This window comes from Mangifera indica, chromosome 8 (genome assembly GCF_011075055.1).
Source record: "Mangifera indica cultivar Alphonso chromosome 8, CATAS_Mindica_2.1, whole genome shotgun sequence".
Taxonomy (NCBI): Eukaryota; Viridiplantae; Streptophyta; class Magnoliopsida; order Sapindales; family Anacardiaceae; genus Mangifera; species Mangifera indica.
Genome location: NC_058144.1, coordinates 6,924,720 through 6,942,610, shown reverse-complemented (window position 1 = coordinate 6,942,610; position 17,891 = coordinate 6,924,720). Strand labels below are relative to the sequence as shown.

At 33.4% G+C, this 17,891-nt stretch overlaps 3 protein-coding genes across 4 annotated transcripts; 1 reads left to right on the top strand and 2 right to left on the bottom strand.

The window, feature by feature from the left end:
- Positions 1-1,125: 1,125 nt before the first annotated feature.
- LOC123224114 (syntaxin-132-like) lies at positions 1,126-7,115 on the bottom strand. 2 transcript variants are annotated; one of them, XM_044647645.1, is made up of 12 exons: positions 7,064-7,115; positions 6,371-6,484; positions 6,190-6,246; positions 5,267-5,315; positions 4,905-4,993; positions 4,733-4,806; positions 4,605-4,647; positions 4,467-4,527; positions 4,291-4,316; positions 4,128-4,204; positions 3,536-3,616; positions 2,568-3,467 (listed from the first exon to the last, which is right to left on the bottom strand). In XM_044647645.1, the coding sequence occupies exons 1-11, from the start codon at positions 7,079-7,081 to the stop codon at positions 3,610-3,612; spliced, it is 615 nt and encodes a 204-aa protein (XP_044503580.1). In that variant the 5' UTR covers positions 7,082-7,115; the 3' UTR covers positions 2,568-3,467; positions 3,536-3,609. The 2 variants fall into 2 exon arrangements, 1 of the variants encoding a protein (XP_044503580.1); XR_006503902.1 differs by lacking the exons at positions 4,128-4,204; positions 4,291-4,316; positions 4,467-4,527; ... (5 more) ...; positions 6,371-6,484; positions 7,064-7,115 and adding exons at positions 1,126-1,417; positions 3,752-4,111 and having other exon boundaries at positions 2,442-3,467.
- A 718-nt stretch (positions 7,116-7,833) lies between these two features.
- Positions 7,834-8,409, top strand: LOC123223465 (late embryogenesis abundant protein At1g64065-like). The gene has a single exon (XM_044646630.1). The coding sequence runs from the start codon at positions 7,834-7,836 to the stop codon at positions 8,407-8,409; it is 576 nt and encodes a 191-aa protein (XP_044502565.1).
- Positions 8,410-13,995: 5,586 nt separating this feature from the next.
- On the bottom strand, positions 13,996-15,816 carry LOC123223464 (vascular-related unknown protein 1-like). Its single transcript, XM_044646629.1, has 4 exons — positions 15,754-15,816; positions 14,499-14,801; positions 14,313-14,384; positions 13,996-14,220 (listed from the first exon to the last, which is right to left on the bottom strand). The coding sequence occupies exons 1-4, from the start codon at positions 15,814-15,816 to the stop codon at positions 14,086-14,088; spliced, it is 573 nt and encodes a 190-aa protein (XP_044502564.1). The 3' UTR covers positions 13,996-14,085.
- Positions 15,817-17,891: the final 2,075 nt, after the last annotated feature.

The following is a 17,891-nucleotide window of genomic DNA, read 5'->3' as shown; positions in this document are numbered from 1 at the left end:
TTTCATATGTTTGTTTCCCAGAATGTGCATTAATATACACTTTATCCCTACCTTAAGGTTTTGTGTTGGCAGTTTCCAGGTGTTTTGTGTACTCTATAGCTAATTTTTCCTAACATGGGTATTTTTACATTCTGGAACCTTCACAATATGTGGTCATTTCTTCTAAATCAAATTGGCTTGTAACTTTATCAAATACCTACATACATAATCTTGATACAAAATTCAACTGGCAAATGATATTTCCCCCTAGAATTCCTTTCTCAAGTTTTCTGCGAGTTTATAAAAATCTAGAATCATATAGAAATGTAGTAGCTATTTTAGGACTAAAAATTTGGCTATCCAATGTAGCAAGTACTCATTAATAGAAGAAAGGAGGCTTCCTATAAGAATAATGCTGCTAGCTCATTGGTCATGTGGGCATGTCAGTTTTCAAGTAATGTAAAAGTGAGAAGTTGATAATCTAACTTTCAAAATTCACATTTATTTAAGGTAAATGTGTATTTTGCAGAAAACATGATACTGATATGAACATGAAAAGTGTGTTTTCCATAAAACATACTAGTCTCTTGCAAATTGAATTCTTGGATTGAAATGTGGTACATGATTTGTGTGGGAAAAGTGTAATGGGGGTGGTAGCAATAATATTTCTGGAAGCACAGTGCTTTTCAATAAATCCAATACTTTATAATGCTCTAAATTTATGAAACTCTTTTGCTGTTGATATGAGTAGATAAGTTGCACAGGGTGCTAAAGGTGCAACAATAACTTTAGTGTTAGGTGGAGAAATGGTGTAAATCATGATAGTGTATGAAGAAAAACAAGAACATCATAGAAAGTCTATGGGTGATGTCTTCCTCCTACTGAAATTTATTAGAGAAGCGTGTCACTGTGATTCTAACTTCTTTTAACCTTTATCTACTTCTTGCTGCACTACCTTTCTCTCCTACCAATGTTTTATGGCAATTTACATCACTAATAGCGTAAAGAAAATTCATGACTCACCTCAAGAGTCTGCAGCCTCTCCAACTGTGAACTTCTAGCGTCTACAATGATTTTTTCTGCAGTCAATAATTAAGCAGATGGTTGTTTCATAAATAAAATTATGATGATGAGAAAAACAGTTAATGGAGCCAGTCGTGCAATCGTGGAATCTTGCATTATTTGTATTGAGTCTCAAACAATTGAATACAGAAAGCAAATAAATTTGTGAGAAAAAACCAAGTGAATTATGTAACAGAAGATTGACTTGTTTTGTTCATTTCTTCCAAGGTTTCAAAATGGAAAGCACGACTATAATTGCAATAACCAGGAGCAAGATAATGGCAATCATCATGCATTTTCTTGACTTCTTCTGCAAGCTTTTTGCAACACGAAGACCATCTGTACCCATGTTAACATGGTCCGCAGCACTTGTCACCTGTAACAAAAGGAATCATTAGTGATGGGTCTTCTGATGTTGAGAAGCACTAGTGTTGCTTTTTGTAAAACATTTAACAGCATATAAAGACATTCACAAGGTGTTTCTTTTCGGATCAATAATGAAGTGTAGCACACACTGTCATACAAAGAATCACAAATGCATCAATGAAGAGCACTTAAGAATCAGGAGTAAGGAGATGGAATTCTAAGCAATACAGTTGTAGGGCTAATCACTCAATCCAGTGTTTTACTTATTTGGTGAAATAAGTTTAATCTAAAAAAAACAGTGCAACTCAAATAAGATTTTCTCGTTATCCAAAATAATATTCTAAGCAATGCAGTTTTAAAATCAGGTAAACAAACAAGCAAAAGCACAAAAGGCTTTGGCCCAATTGGAGCCTGCTATGCAAAAGACAATCATTTTTCCTCCGCTGGTGGACATGACCTCTGCTGTTTCAAATGCCCACATAAATATAGAATGCAATTTCCAAGGGATTATGCAGGATTTTGTTTCAACAAAGACAAAACAAATTCAAATGCAATAATATCAAAAGACGAATGTTTCTCTTTTCAAAATTTTCTTCTACATTTCGCTGTTTTTTTAAATCTTAAATTCAAAACAATTAAACTCAGCTTCTAAACTTAATTTATTCTATGACCTCACCCTTTGGATGTCATTAAATCCTCAGACCCATCACAAATTAAGACAGTTTTGTTCTGCTACTTCTACTATTTAAGTTGGAAGACTTGGCATCCGTTTAACCATGACTTAGCTTTGAAATTTAATTTAAATTCTTGGTCTCTACAGCCCAAATTTAAGAAATGCTCAGGACTAGGAGACAAGAACGGATAGAATAAGAAAAAAGGGTAACAAAAATGAAATTGAATTCCCATGAAGAATTCAACTGCATCTCTGTTCTATTTTATCTAGTCTGTTTTCTTTTTCTTTTTCTTTTTTTTCAAGACAAGTGGAAAGAACATAGGGCAGTATCAATGATCTAGCAAATCAATCTGATAGGTACCTGGGTCAATATTTCTCCAGTAGATGCTCCTCCTTGCTTCACTGATCACCCAGCAACCAATATCAAGTTTCCTTGTTTCCACAAACTCAAACACAACCCAAAATGGAAATGCACTAAATATGTGTGTGAATGAAACAGAACCAGTCACTAGTAATATTCATTCAAATTCAGGAAGATTACAGAAGTTATTATATTACATATGATTCTCATACTTCACCCAAGAGATTACAACTCAAAAGCAAAACCAAGAACAAACAGCAATTACACAGCAAAGTACTAAGTGCACTGTTCACTTCAGGCTTTCGAGAGGCCTGCACTCTTCCTACATTCCTACTGTCTTGCAATCCTCCTTTTTTTTGGGTCCTACAGCTGCCTTTTCTACTTTTTCCTCTGTTGCCAATTGCTCTGTCGCCAAGCCTCTGCCAAGTTTCCTTGTTTCTCCAAATTGACCTTGCAATAAAATAATTGCTGACTGTTCTGCTTGCTCTAATCCCCTGCTGCCACCTATTTTAACTCTTGTTCCTTCCTTTCTCTTGCGTGTAGTGTACACGTGGGTTCTAACACAATCAAAAAGCTTAAGCAGAAAATTTTCATTAAAGGGGGTACCTAGTATAAACTATAAAGTATCCCAACACTCTTTATTAAATAACACCACCACCAAGAAAAGAAATCTCACCCCAAAACCGAAAATAAAAAAGAAAGAAAGAAAACCAAATCGTTGAGGTAATATGGGCTTTGGCACACTAGTAAGACAAATAAACACTAACCATAGAGTCAAAGTAACAGAAGAGGCATTCAAGCATTGCCACTCTTCCAAGGTTTCAAGACACCAACAACTATAACAGCTACTATAATCAGGAGAATTAGAATGGCAATGCACATCACATCCAACCAAGCACAATGCGAATTGTGCGCACACATGCAGATCCACAAAAAAGTCATCTGAAAGTAAAATCAAACCTGGCTTTCAATGTTGTCTAAAATCTCTCCTTGTGCCTCAACTAGTACTGACATATCAAGGTAAACCTGGAAAATAACATGATCAATTAGACAAGTTGGTTGGAGGGTCAACGTTTAGTCCAGGTGCAAAGTACCTGCTGTGGTCAAAGAAGCTTTTTCTCAATTTCCTTGACAGCATCATGTCTCTCCTGGATTTCTTCCAATGTATTCAGAACCTGCAATCATTTTCAGGGCAAATTAGTAGAGAAGGGGTCCAATAGAAGATTGTGCATTCTTGACCAAAATGAAGCAGAGGCACAAAGTTGGAGGCAGTGCAAACGTGATGAACTTTGAGTTTGCAGTATGTTTACATTTGTAAGATGGTAACCTCCATCTCATTTGACGCCACCCAGGAGATAAAGATATCTAATTGCCCAAACAGACATATTTGTAACTTTACTACACTATTCATTGCACTTTTAAAAATGATTTAATCTAATTGATCTGATACCAGTCATTTTAGTTGGAAGCTTATCCATTTCAAAAGAAAGGAAGAGAAAAAATAATTTGTCATTTTCAGAAGCTTTTGCACATAAATTCTAAGGCCACAACTTAGGATAAAAGCAAATACCAGTGAACATGAGAATTCTGTCACAGATCCAATTTGCACCATTCTGAAGCTACAATTTGCAGGATTCAAGAAATTGCCAGAGAACATTTGTTTTATATATATTATATGGGGTATACCTGTGACAGAATTGCACTTGAATTGCCTTCTGAAAAATTTGCTCACTATTTCCAGTTTCAATCAGGTTGTCAATTCTCTGAAACAGAAATTAAGCCTTTTGCCAGTTATGCTAACATCCACAACCATTAGAGCTGAAATTATAATTCTAGGATTCAAGCTGACCTCTTCATCCAGTCTGGATCTCGTGACTGTTCAATCATAAATATCAAATACAAACACAATGAATAGAAATTCCATGACTTAGAAAATATAAAGTACCATAATGCCAATTTTTATATTTGTACTAGAAATTTCTAAATATTTCTATTTCTCTTTATTTGTTATCCGAGTAATCAAACCTGTAATGACCCTTCTCTCCACAACCTCACGATACTCGTCTTGGATCCTTTGTCTAAGTGTCTGACATATTATAACACAATGAGAAGACTAAGAAGAAACTCAGTATGAACAGTGACTAGTATATTATTTGGATCTACCTGAAACTCAGTCAGTAGCTCCTTGAACTTCTTGGTCAAAGCACTGCAATTCAAACAAATCATTTCTACCATCAACTTGCTACAGTTAATAAGAGATAAGCAGTATATAAAATTACTCCCCGACACACTTTGTGACATTCATCCTCGATCTGTCAACACTTATTCCCTTTCCACACCCAGGTTTCTGCCGATTAGCTAAGTTCTGAAGATTAACAACAGGGAATTAGCACATACACTTTAAAAGCCTAGCTACCAGCAGGAAACATAATGTTAGATAACCAAGCAATAATGGAATATTACCTCTCTGTTTATTGCTTCTAGTTTTGCCTTGACATTTCGTGCAATCTTTCCCACTTCATCAATATCTTTCTCCATCCGCTTCTTGATTGCTGTAATTAGATTCAATACAAAAGTGAAAGCATAAATGAACATTAGATGCCAATGGCAAGCTCAAAGAGAGTTTCCAATATAAACATCTCTCAAATTAGTTTTAGCTGAGGCTTTAAATTTTGTTTCATATCTGTAACTAGATGAACACTAAACCTACACCTTCAATCAGCAAGCAAAGCTAGTTAAAATCCACACTGAGGCTTGCAACTCACTCATGATGAATCTTTAATCCATTTGTATGTGATAAAGCATATAAGTATATAATAAACTACCTTTCATTGTAGATGCTTTTGTTACAGACTTTGACTCCTCATTTGCATCCTGTAAATGTTAATACTAAAGATTGTTCAAGTAACTCACACCAATCATCTATAAAGTTTCTTGAAAGAAGATTAAGGCAGAAATAAAATTATGTATCACTACTTAGTGCAATATCATAGTGAGGAGGAATTCTGAGTTTTAGGTATGGAATCGCAAATGGGTACCTTTCAAAACTTGGTTTCTTTTATCAGCTAAGCCAATAATATAACCGCTCAGACACAGTACCAATATGATAGAATGATGATATTTAAAACATTATACTATGAAATCTTCAACTACGAAGAAGAAACTATTATAAAACCTCGAACCAGTCAGAGCCTGGACCATCTGGACCAGAAAACAGATATTTCACCTGCCAGGTGGATGATCACTAAGGCCATGTAAGTCCATCCTTACACAACATGTTATCATTTCTAATCAAGTTAAATACTTGATGACTAGAGGATCATTTAGAGTTTCAATTGAAATGTCAGAAACAGTTTCAAACTTTTGTTGTTCCCTCTCCTTTTTAAAACGTTGGAAATCAGGCAGCAGAACAAAAACTTGAGGAAATAGCTAAATATCACCCCAATAATTGCTTGTCTGGTTCAGTCTTTCTTTTAGCTATAGTATTCCCAGCCAAGTAAACTGATCATTTGAGATAAAGAAGTTGAAGTATGTAGAGCATGATAAATCATATGTTGTAGACATATCTTGTCAAGACATGGAGATTATGGCATAACAGGGAGCTAAAAGGTTTTCCTTGAAGCTATATTCTAAGCACAGCCATCTAAGCCAAAATTGTCTTACATCTATCATATATCTTTTTCAATATATACGCGATACCTGTCTACAGAAAAATATAAACAAAGAGTTGGATAAGCATCATATACACCTTCAGTTTCTTAAGTAGGCCAGAGAGCTTGTCAACCCGTCTTTCAACCTCTTGTATCTAAATTACAAAAGAACAGACCAAAGAAATTATAGTTAGAGAAAATTAAACCAATAGAGAAAAGGCAAATTGTCCAAAATATAAACCTTCCCGTGACAAAAATAAAAAATTGACTATGCAGCACCTGCTTATTGAAAGTCTCCATTCCCATATCAGAATTACTCCTTGGAACTCCCATTCCCATTTCGACATCATTAAATTTGGAAGGCTGGCCCTTGGCATCGCCAACAAACGAGTCCTAATATATAGCAAAATTATTCAAGAGAAACGCTTCTATTAGAAAATCAAAATAACTCCTACCATGATTAATTTATTTACTTAGAAATTAAAAAAAAAGAATCTCCAACCCAATTCAATTCATAGACCAATTCAAGTAAAAAAAAAAAAAAAGTATTCAATCTGAAGACTTCATAACTATATTACATAAGGTTTTATTGAGACCAAATGTGGTGTTAAAAAAAAAAAAAAAACCAAAATATCTCCAGGCATCAAAACATACACTATAACGGTTGGTCACTATTTGGTTGTATTTCCACTCTTTAAGAGACCAAAACAAACGGTAATTGCAATTTTTTTTCTCTGTTTTCTTGGCAAAAAGAGGGAAAATCATAAACGTACAAGAATGAGACAGTTACTTTCAAGCAAGCATCATCATATCAGTTCCCATCACCATTATTCAAATTAAGCAAACAGTTCACCGTCGAACCAAAGCGCAAAGACAAATTAAATTACAGTTTCATAATTCAAACTAACAAACAGGCTACAGTTTTCAACCAAAAATAAAAAATACCCAGAAAAGAAAATCAAAGAAAATTACAGTAAGCAAGTCGTACATGTTGGTCAGATCATTAGAAAGGAGAACTACGCCAGTAAGTCTAGGTCGTATATAGAGATTTGTTTGTGTTATTAAATGTTTAATGTTAATAGTTTTGCCAGCGTTTTAATCAATTGTATTAATCACAGATGTTAGAAAAAACGTGTTTCTTGTAATAATCAACACTTAAATGTTTTGTTTTTTCATCATTATTTATAATTGAAAGCAACTATTATGAGACGATTATCAGAATATCATTGAAGCTTATTCATTATAAATTTAATTGAAATCATTTTTGTTTGGATTAAGGCATTCATCCATTACAACTCATTTCTGTTGTTGGCGGGTTTGCATGTATCTAGCTTGCATTTTTATTACATTGGTTTTTTTTCATTTCAAAAATTCAGAAATGGATGTAGAGGTGTCAAAGAGGTGGGGTCAAAATTTTTACACAACCCACATTGCCCTGGTACAAAAATAAGCGGGTTATGGCAGACCCACGGGCCTACAGCGACAGAAAAATGTTTATAAGGGGTATGAATCGAATTTTGTAGCCGTATGTATTGTCTGCTTCTACAGTTTGAACCTTAACGTGGTCCATTCTTAGCCAAACAAAAGCATCCCTCCAATTTTGTATTCAAATCCCTAGACTATTAAAGTGAAATGCAGAGTGATAGAATACTTAATTGAACTATTATTTTTGTTTAAATACAGCTCTTGCACTGCTTATAAATCTAAACCCAAACATCATTTAACCTCCATAGTTCAAAAATATGGCCAGTGCCAAAACTCCCCGCAAAGGTCTCAAATTGTGCTGTATTGTGACAGCAATTTTCGTAGCTATATTAGTGACTGTTATCACAACATTGTCACTTACCATCTTCAAGCCAAAGGATCCTGACATCACTGTAAGCCCTGCAGGTCTGAGTAACATTTCATTCTCTCCATTTCCAAACGTGGCAGTAAATGTTACAATAGACATGGTGGTCACCATTGACAATCGTAATTACGGAAGCTTCAGGTTCCAGAACTCTACAGCATATATTAACTACCGAGGAGAGGTTGTAGCCGAAGTGCCACTGGAGGAGGAATTAGTGCCTGCAAGGGGCAAGGTTAATATGACTACTTCTGCAGATATTGACGCGGGAAAGTTACTATCAAATCCTAACTTTTGGAATGATTTTGAAGCTGGAAGCTTGAATTTGACCTCCATAGCCAAGTTGCATGGGCTCGTGGAAGTGTTTAAAATCTTCAAGCTCCATGCAAGGGATGTCAGTACCTGCAGCATCACTATTTGGATCGGTAACCTCAGTCTGGAGTCTGAATGCATGTCCAAAATCAAGTTATAATGCTGACTTTGAGATGTATCTAAATATCCCCGATGACTTTGAGATATATATAGATGATGTATTATTATAAAATTAAATGTTATTTTATCTTTAATTTAAAATTATTTAATCATATGATGACTTATCATCTGTATATCTAAATTATATAAAAAAATATATATATGCATAGTTTTATTGAATATTTAAATACTCAGCTTCATATTAAGTTGTTTTAAATTGTCTGAAATCTAGGCTTTCAAGTGATGTTAGTGTTAGGAGATTTTGATATGATTTTAGCCATTAAATTAAATTTTAGAGTTTAAGAAAACCTGATTAAATTACAAATCATAGAAATACGTAGAGATCATAAAATTCATATAAACCTTTTGAATAATTTTTAATAAATCAAACTATCGTATTTTTAAAATAGATTGTTTAATTTTAGAGAAAAGATATAATCAATATATAGTGAAATATTACACGCACCCCCACCCCAATCAAATATCTAATACCCTTGAAAGCACATGCTATATTGTCAACTCTGATCAGAAAACCAGTCAAGTGTATTAGGCAATACTGATTGATCACAGCTTATTAAACTCATCCGTAAACTTTTCTTGGAGTATTTATTTATCTGATGTTATAAAATTAAAACTTAAGTAATGTAGACCGTGAGACGGGTTACCAAAGTTCAGTTGGTTTGTGCAATTGATGGCTGACAAATTAGTAATCAGAAGAAGCAATAAAATCAGTACAATTATAGATGGACGCACCAAATTAGAGAATAAAAATTATAAAAACATAAGAACAAGAGAGTACGGTTGCTTATCAAAGAAAAAGAAAATCTTATAAAATGGATCAGGAATTTTAGAGGCACAAAATTTTTTTGTGGGCCTATGCACATTGATTGAGCAAGAAATCAGAATTGGGTTTGTTTAGCATGACATTTCCTTTTGTAGAAAGTCCATAATTCATTCTTCATCACCCTAATTGTTCCAAAGCGGCTGGAAATCCTGGAAAATGAAGCCACTTATATTTTTCATTGATAACAAATGTGAAGTGGTTGATTATGCGGAACTAGTTATTAAAGTATCCATGTGATATCGGAGGTTTTCCCAACGATGGTCCATGGAAATATAATTACAGTTCTTCATGCACTGCAAGAACGATTGAAGAGACAGCCCTTATAAATATTTGTCCTCATCAAAAGGCAACATATTTATTAATTTTGTATTTACTGGGGCATTTTTCATGAATAGAATTGGTTGGATGTTACGCTCAGAGACAAAAAACATTTATATTGTGTTTCCAACTGATCCATTTCTTTGTTCATATTTCTAACATGGAAGGAGTTGAAGATTAATATATATAATAAAACTATGTGTATTCATTTCGGGTATATAAATATATACATACTTATATGTGTCATCATATAATTGATTGATTTTGAATTAAAGATAAAATAATATTCAATTGCATGATTACACATATAAGTATGTATACAATTATATACTTAAAGTAAGTACATATAGTATTGCTCTTATACAATAAAATTATATGTACTCACTTTGAATACATAAATATATATATAAATATTTATATGTGTTATCATGCGATTGAGTAATATTTCATCTTTAATTCAAAAGCATTCAATCATATGATGACAAATATAAATGTTTATATATTTGTGAGTCTAAAATAGGTATGCATAATATTGTTCTTGTTCATAAAGTCAGTCAATTAAGAGCCATATATACAAATGTATCTTATAATTTAAATTCTTATAGTTTCGCGAGATGAAGAACAAACCTAAGAAGAATAACACTGCCCAGGACTTACAATTAACAAGAAGAATTAATTTAAGTAAGATAAATGATTTAATGTACGTAGATAGTATCTTGGGCTCCCTTTAACATTAGTATAGAAATAATATAATACAAAGATACAGGATATGGGTATAAGATTTTATGCTCGGCTTAATTTAAAGAAAGAATAATTTTAGGTTGTTGGAGGGCGGCAAATATACATTAAGATTCCTGTGCAATACAATGTTTGCAAGCAAAAATTAAAAATTAAGGCAAAAAGTGGTCACGAGGAATCATTAAACTTCTCTTTTCACGGACTCTTTGGAACATTTTGTATGGTTAAAGTCAAAACAAATTTGAGGTTCAACAAATTGCACATGGTTGCCAATTAATGAATCAAATTAACCTTCTTTCGTGGGCCATTTTTGATCAATTTATGAAGACTGCTATGCCCGTAAATCACGCAACTTCATCATCAAGCCTTTTTATCAAAGCACTAACTATTGAGGGCAGTGTTTAAGCGAAGCCACTTTGTGGTCAATAACACAAATTTTTCCTTCTTACTTGCCAGCCTGTTGGCGGCCTTTCCCCATATTATCACTCATCAAATTTTCTTCGCTCTATGCTTCCTGCATGTGATTTTTCGACCTTAATTTGAACACTTTTTCTTTTTGAAATTACCCAAAAACTTCACCAAAAATGTATATGTAAATCTATAGTCTACATTGACCTAAATAAAGGGATTCCCGAGAGATCTCTTTTTTAACGACAATGCTTTTTAACAAAGAAATTAATGACTTATATTGTTCATGTTCCATAGTTTGAATAAAAACCATTAATTTCGTTGGAGGAGCTCAAAACCACACGCTATGTCAACACGCCTAGTAATAATAAATTAGAAAATTTTGTACATGGAAACATTTAAGTGTGACATGGTCCCATTGAGTCTTGTTTAAGCAGTCAATTACCCCCCCTAAAGTAGCTACAAAGAAGTCGACTTTGTTGGTAATTAATACTATATTACTCTTTAATCAAACAGATAATTAGCAGCTGCTTGTGTAAGATAAGAGAAGGGTTTGTTGCGAAAGATCTCTCAAACAGCAGTTTGATATAATAGAAGACCTTATGATAGAGATGGTTGGCTAATCTTACATGATGTTACTGTCGTTAAACGGTGTATAGAATTGGACCTGTGATCTACCATTCCAAAATCCAAATCACATCATTAATGGTTGTTAACTATTTGATTGGTCACCTAACTTCATCACTCATCTCTAATAATCCATCTAAAACTAATGGTTCACAAAAGATTAATTGTCCTTTGAATTCCCCTTTAATTCTTGTCCATTATCATCCATATATGCTCTCTACTAGTCATCTTAATCATGCAAATATACTATTAGCTAGCGACATTCCTTCATCTTTTTCTACATGGAACTCTACATTATTGCCCACTTTAACATATTACGTGATAAAGATTAGACATCATCTTTTGGTTCCGTAATTAATTAAAATCTTAATTATGTTGATTATTTTCTAGGCTTGTGACATACGTGTTAGCCTTCTCAATAAAGTTATGTGTAGTTAATTTTAATAAATAATCAATTAATCAGGTAGCTGCTGTGGTGGCCCAAGTACACAGGGAAGAAGAGAGAAGTATATATTTTATATTCCCAATGCTCCCCAGAACATTATAAAAAAGATCTCTCAATTTCATGAGAGATTAATTTAAAACTGAACGCAAACAAAGGTAAATTAGGGCTTCCTTAATTCAGAGAACTGGATGAATATATAGAGAATAAACTATATAAATTCAAAGTTTTTGGGTTTCTGTGTAAGACCCTTCAAATTAAAAAATCAAAGGTATATCTGCGACTTGTGGGCGATTATCAGTTAACATCTGCGTTTTTTCAAAAGAAGTTTGGAAAGACTTTGGTTGTTGACTAGACTTGGTGCAGTTGATTGTTCATATGGTTTTCTTACTAAATTGATACTAGGAATCAATATAATTATTCCATGTTTCGGTGTTTCTTGAAAGAGTAATTCAATATCAAGTTGGCAGACTCATTTTTCAAATATGCATTACAACAAACATAACTTTGATAAACCAAACTGTTCTTCATATATCACAAACTTTCGCCCTTTGTGACGACACATGTCAATAAAAGATTTATAAATAAAGATGTAAAATCCCGGATGTTGGAAGAGTCAAACTGATTAAGCATGAATGATGGTGTAAAGTTCAGTTAACTTTTCAGGCATGTAGTGAAAAATCAAATGGAAGACTGAAGAAAAAGTCTTAAGGAAGGCGATAAATAAAAAGAGAGTCAGCCACAGAGAAGAATTTAATGGTGGTATACTAACTGAATGTCCTTAACAACTCTGTGCTCTTCTGTGTTCACCTGCCTTTAATGCTTGTGCACATGGAGGGGTCTTCCATGGCAGCTCTTTTCTAAATAATTTAAATGAATGGCCTGCAAAATGTTGGAGATGAATTAATATTTAAACATATCAATCTACTTTTCGTTTTATCTTTGCCATTTTATATTGTTTACTTTGAGGTCACAAGGAACTTCAAATTCTTTAGGTTTGCTTGCTATTCTCATTCATTCCCACTATCCAATAATGTACCACAGTTTACACGAGTTTAACATATCCATGTACATGTATTAATTATTCTTCTAATTTTAATTATTGTAGGGTCAATGAATGAATGTTCATTAGAAAAAAGAATATTGATTGATTAATTATTACTTATATATTGGGAGATCCTTTCTTGCCTTTAACCAAAACCATTATATCTCTAAACTACGGCAGCTACTGGTGACTGCACAGTCTTTCATTATTTTTCTCATCACTTGTGTTGCCAAAGTCATCTTTCAGACTAAGCTTCTGTACAGAACTTAAAAAGAAAAACCCTTAAAACTACTATATATAAAAATTATAACCTGACAAATATAACAAAAATTTAAGCTCAAATATTCATCTTAAAAGTTTTAATACCCTATCAGTTTTAATAACCTTTGAAACTAGCTCTTTAATTTTTTTAACATATATATTATATCATGTGTCAATGATACATATATATGTATCAAAGTTATATTCATTTTAATACATCTTGCATGGTGATTTTTTTTATTTTTTTTGCTGGTTTTTTAATCTAATACTGTGAACAGTAAAATGTGCACATTAATAGGTGAATTGGGCATCAAAATTTGTAAAATCTAGAAGTGGGAAACGACAGAAAAATTTATAAAATACAGCTTTATGTCTGCCTCGAAGAATGTTCCAAAGAATTAAAGCTATTACCCCATCATTAGTATGTATCTTTGGTTGTTAGTAAAATGTTAAACTTCAAGGAAGAATGTCTTCCAAAGAATAAGACTTCCATATTTTACTTAGAAGTCCTTATAAATTCTACTAACCCAAGTTCAATTAATTAGCTAATTGCGTAATATTCTAATGCTGACTTCGCTGGATCCCAAGACCAGAAGTTGCAAAGAAGAAGTCCCCCACGCTCACTCTCTTCTCCCCAAAAACACACCAAACAATACCAAATAAAATACAGAATTGAAGTTATCAATTACAGGCTCGCAATGCATACCCTATTTTTTATATATATTCTTAATGTCTTCTCTTATATATCATCTATTATTCTATGAGATTAATAGGAGTGAAAATGATATATAAATTTTTATATAGTTTGGGAAAAGCTTGTGTTATTTTCTTCTCTCGGAAATATTTATTGAAAGAAAGATTTAAACTGGATTAAGCATACATATGAAGAGAGGGACGCATCCAGTACACATTAATAATGAACAGATTGCCAGAAAACTTTCTTTCTACAAGTCTGACAATTAAGTTTGTCTTAATGGAAGAGAAAGAGAGCAAATTAACTAAGATAGTTTACTAACATTGACAAAGGAACCAAGCACAGCCCCCTTCCCTTCAAGTCTGTATAATCATTCTTCCCATTCAAATTCATGCTTCTTTCTTCTTTATGCATTTCTGATCCACTTCCCCTCCCCTACAAAATCATCAGAATTCCTTATAATTTCCTAGGTCAACAATCCTAAATCAATCAAATCAAGTTTTTTATATATATAAGATAAAGTATACCAGAGAACTATACATATGATCATGATGATCAGTCTTCCGGGTGTTTTTATCCGTCGGTTCCCTATCTCCAACCTAATAATAATGATCAATATTGGGGAAGATTATAAAGTTGATGTCAAAATTGAAAAGACAGAAAATAAAAGAAAATAAATTTATTCAAAGACACGGTTAAGAAATTAATCTGACCTTCGGGCTATTAACAGGAGAACTGGCAGTATCCTCTAAAGAATCATCTTGAGAGATTTCTTTGGTCCTTGTTTTCCTGAACTTTAACTTCTTAGGAATCTCTGGGGAGGCTCCGATTGAAGAAAATCCTGCAAGATGATTGTTGTGGGATTGTTTCCATGCAGCACCAGAAGCAGCATCAGAAACCAAAGAAGAGCTATCAAAACTAGAGCAATAACTATGTTGTCGATTGTTGTTGGAGAAATCTTCAAAGTAAGCAGTCCAACCACTCTCCTCAGCCTCTTGAGAAGGAACAGATTCTGCCTATAAGATGAATTCATGATAGAGTTCTCCTCCATCAATCTAACAAGAGAGAAAGAGAGAGAATTAATATATTAGTTTTGCCAGGGAGTTGATAAGCCTTTTTCTAAAGAGAGATTTATAACAGAAAAAAAGATGATAAAATAATGTAGAAAAGGGAAGCCATAATGTAGAATCTTGATGAGGCCAAGTGGGCCAGGGGAGAAGTTGAGGAAGTTAAAATCAGCAGTTGCAACATATAACCAAGGAGGTTGATGGACGGAAAGAAAGAGAGAAAGAACGTGCGAGAAGAAAACAAATGATAAAAGATAATGAAGGGTGTTGACCTTTGTGGTTCAAATGAGTTTTCCACTAAGCTATGGCTGCCATTTTCTTTGTTAAGACTTACCTTTTAACCAAATACAATTAATGACTCGATTGAAACCAAAAACTTAAAGCTTTGGACTACTTCAGCAAACCTGACTTACTCAGCCTGAACTAATTTAACGTCAGGTAGTATTCTTCAACTGTTCATGATATAATATTTGCAGCCCAAGTTGACAATGGAAATGGGCTTCTTCTCAACATTAGCTAAGCCTAAGATCTACCTTAAAAATGATCATCGGCTTTATGCACAAAGTATCTGCTGTTACTAGCACAATATATAAATGCCCACTTCCAAACTATTTTAGTCTTTAACCAAAAGCTTTTCATGATAATGTTAAACTGGCGGGTTATTGTCAAATTGAATAATTGTTGAGTCTCAGGTGTGATTTGTGTTAGGGTAAATCCAAGGCCAATTACTTTACCTAGTCTGTCCAAAACTCAATGAGTCAATATTGATTTGTGTCGAAAGGATGTCAGATCACGTGGTGGCATATCATATCAACAAAAAATTTAATGAACATCAATGCATTTTGAATAAAGAAGTCTTCAAATCATACGTCTCAATCTACATCAGATTGCAGCATAGCACCTGAAGAGTGCCAAATATTATCCATTTCAACCTATCTTTCTGCTTTATCCGGGAAGAATCCATGTTAGATTTCATCACAATAAATTAGTAATGACTGGTTTTAACCTTTACCGCCAAATCCCAAACCAGCATTTAGTATATTAAATATCAGTTATCTGGCTTACGATGAATAGATTAGTGGTGCAACAGTATCTGATACAATATTCATCACTCTTTAGCACGCATGGGAATTTTGTCCTAAATCATAATCCAACAATTGAAAAGATTTTTCTGGCAAAAACGTGTTGCTGCATACATAAACCTAAAGCTAATAGCAATTAACAGCATCTTTAGCTTCACCATCTCTAATGAACTTAACAGCAATTTACAGCGTATTCAAAATTTCTCTAAAGTCCTGGCTTTAACTCTTGTGTTCCTCTATTTGTCAGACAATGGTGCCCAATTTTCGTCGGCTAAATCACCTAGTCTAGTCTACATATTTCAGGATACATCAACATTAAAGCTCTAATACCATTATTTATGTATTTCGTGCACATCAATGGACGCAAGTCATTATCCAGCTTTAATACAGCTCGTATATATGACCCTACTTTCTCAGATTTGTATTTTATTTCTCCTCTATCAGTTGAGGTGAAAAAGAATCCATGGAGGAGATGCATGAAAGTGAGTGATAGACGGCCCAGTATCTAAGGCTTCAGTATTGGACCAGCATGAATATCATTCTTATTCAGAAGCCAGAAGTAGACAAGTAACACCACGAGGCTCCTTGCGAGCTGATAAAACATTGAATGACTATGCTTTCAGAAGCAATCACGTCATCCGTGAATCGATGTCATTTCAACATTCAAAGACAATGAAATTGTGAATAGTTTTATAATCAGTCATGGACGTGTAATTAGTAAGGCAACCAGCCAACCACACCTTCGATTCCAGAAAGAGAATGAGTAAAAAAAAAGCAATGCCAGACAATAAAAATAAGCAATACAATCTCATTAAAATTACAATTATAATAATAACAGTAATAAAATTAACCAAATCATTCAACCTGAAGTGGATCGACGGTAGAAAACGACAGCTGACACAACATATTTACACTCTATCTAGCGGTCTATATATTAATTTTTATATTTTCGCATGAATGTCACTGACACCATTGCCTGTCAAACTCGTATGATTCCAGCTTTGCCTTTCAAATCAACAGCACAAGTTGTCGTCATTGTTAAATTCAAAACTGCCTTCAACCTGTAAACCATATAATTTGTGCCAAAACACACACCGTTTGATAAAGCATATCTGCTTTAATAATAAGCCCCTGAGCCATGTATTCAAACGTTCAACAAATTTCTGATTTGGGATCTAATTCTTCGATTTCTTCATCATCATAATCTAAACCCACTTGCGGAAAGAACATACATTTAACATTTAACCTTAAATCTGTATGTCCTTGGTTCACATTTCATTTTGACTGTCCAGTCAAATGCACCAACATAGCACTTAATTATTCAGAGATAGTATGAGAGAGTTGTAACTAAAGTAATTCGGAGAGTGTTATTGTAATTAGTAAAAACAATGAAACAATAAGAGAAGACGAACGAAGGAATTTTTTAAATAGTTTAGTTGCCTCAGCAAAATTAACATCAATTATAGTGTTATGTAAACTTTTTTTTTACATGATGTTCATACAGAATAATTACAAAGTGAGTTAATTTTTGAGAGAATGCAAAAAAAAATGTCTTTTTCTTTTACTGAGGAAGATGAGAAAGATAAATCTTAAAGTGAAAGTCAGTTGATCCAAAAGAGCCATTTGTAATGCTTTTTCATTGGTTTTTATACTAAGATGGGAGGAGTTGTTGTCACTTAGGAGCATGTGGTGTATGAAAAATTTCACTGAGTTTACATGTTCATTAGATTAAGATAATAAATGTAATGTGAAATTTTAATTGTTACACATTAAAAGAGATGAAGTGTAGCATCACAATTTACTTTTCATTGAATGCGATCAATCACTTTACATTTAATGTATTGTCAAAAGAGTATTTCGTATATACATTAAATATGATAGTTCGACAAACATTGTGATAATTATACCCAGTTAACTATTTTGACTGTTTAAATACCTTGCTTAGTCACGGAGATGT

Bases quoted from the DNA above. Each gene is read 5' to 3' on its own strand.
- LOC123224114 (XM_044647645.1), bottom strand. The intron at 4,807-4,904 runs GTAATATTCCAT...GTTAATCTTCAG, and splicing joins TAGAAGCAATAAACAGAGAG to AACTTAGCTAATCGGCAGAA. The intron at 4,648-4,732 runs GTGTGTCGGGGA...TTTGAATTGCAG, and splicing joins TCGAGGATGAATGTCACAAA to TGCTTTGACCAAGAAGTTCA.
- LOC123223465 (XM_044646630.1), top strand. From the start codon at position 7,834: ATGGCCAGTGCCAAAACTCCCCGCAAAGGTCTCAAATTGTGCTGTATT.
- LOC123223464 (XM_044646629.1), bottom strand. From the start codon at position 15,816: ATGGATTCTTCCCGGATAAAGCAGAAAGATAGGTTGAAATGGATAATA. The intron at 14,802-15,753 runs GTGCTATGCTGC...TTCATCTTATAG, and splicing joins TAATATTTGGCACTCTTCAG to GCAGAATCTGTTCCTTCTCA. The intron at 14,221-14,312 runs GTATACTTTATC...ATGATTTTGTAG, and splicing joins ATCATATGTATAGTTCTCTG to GGGAGGGGAAGTGGATCAGA.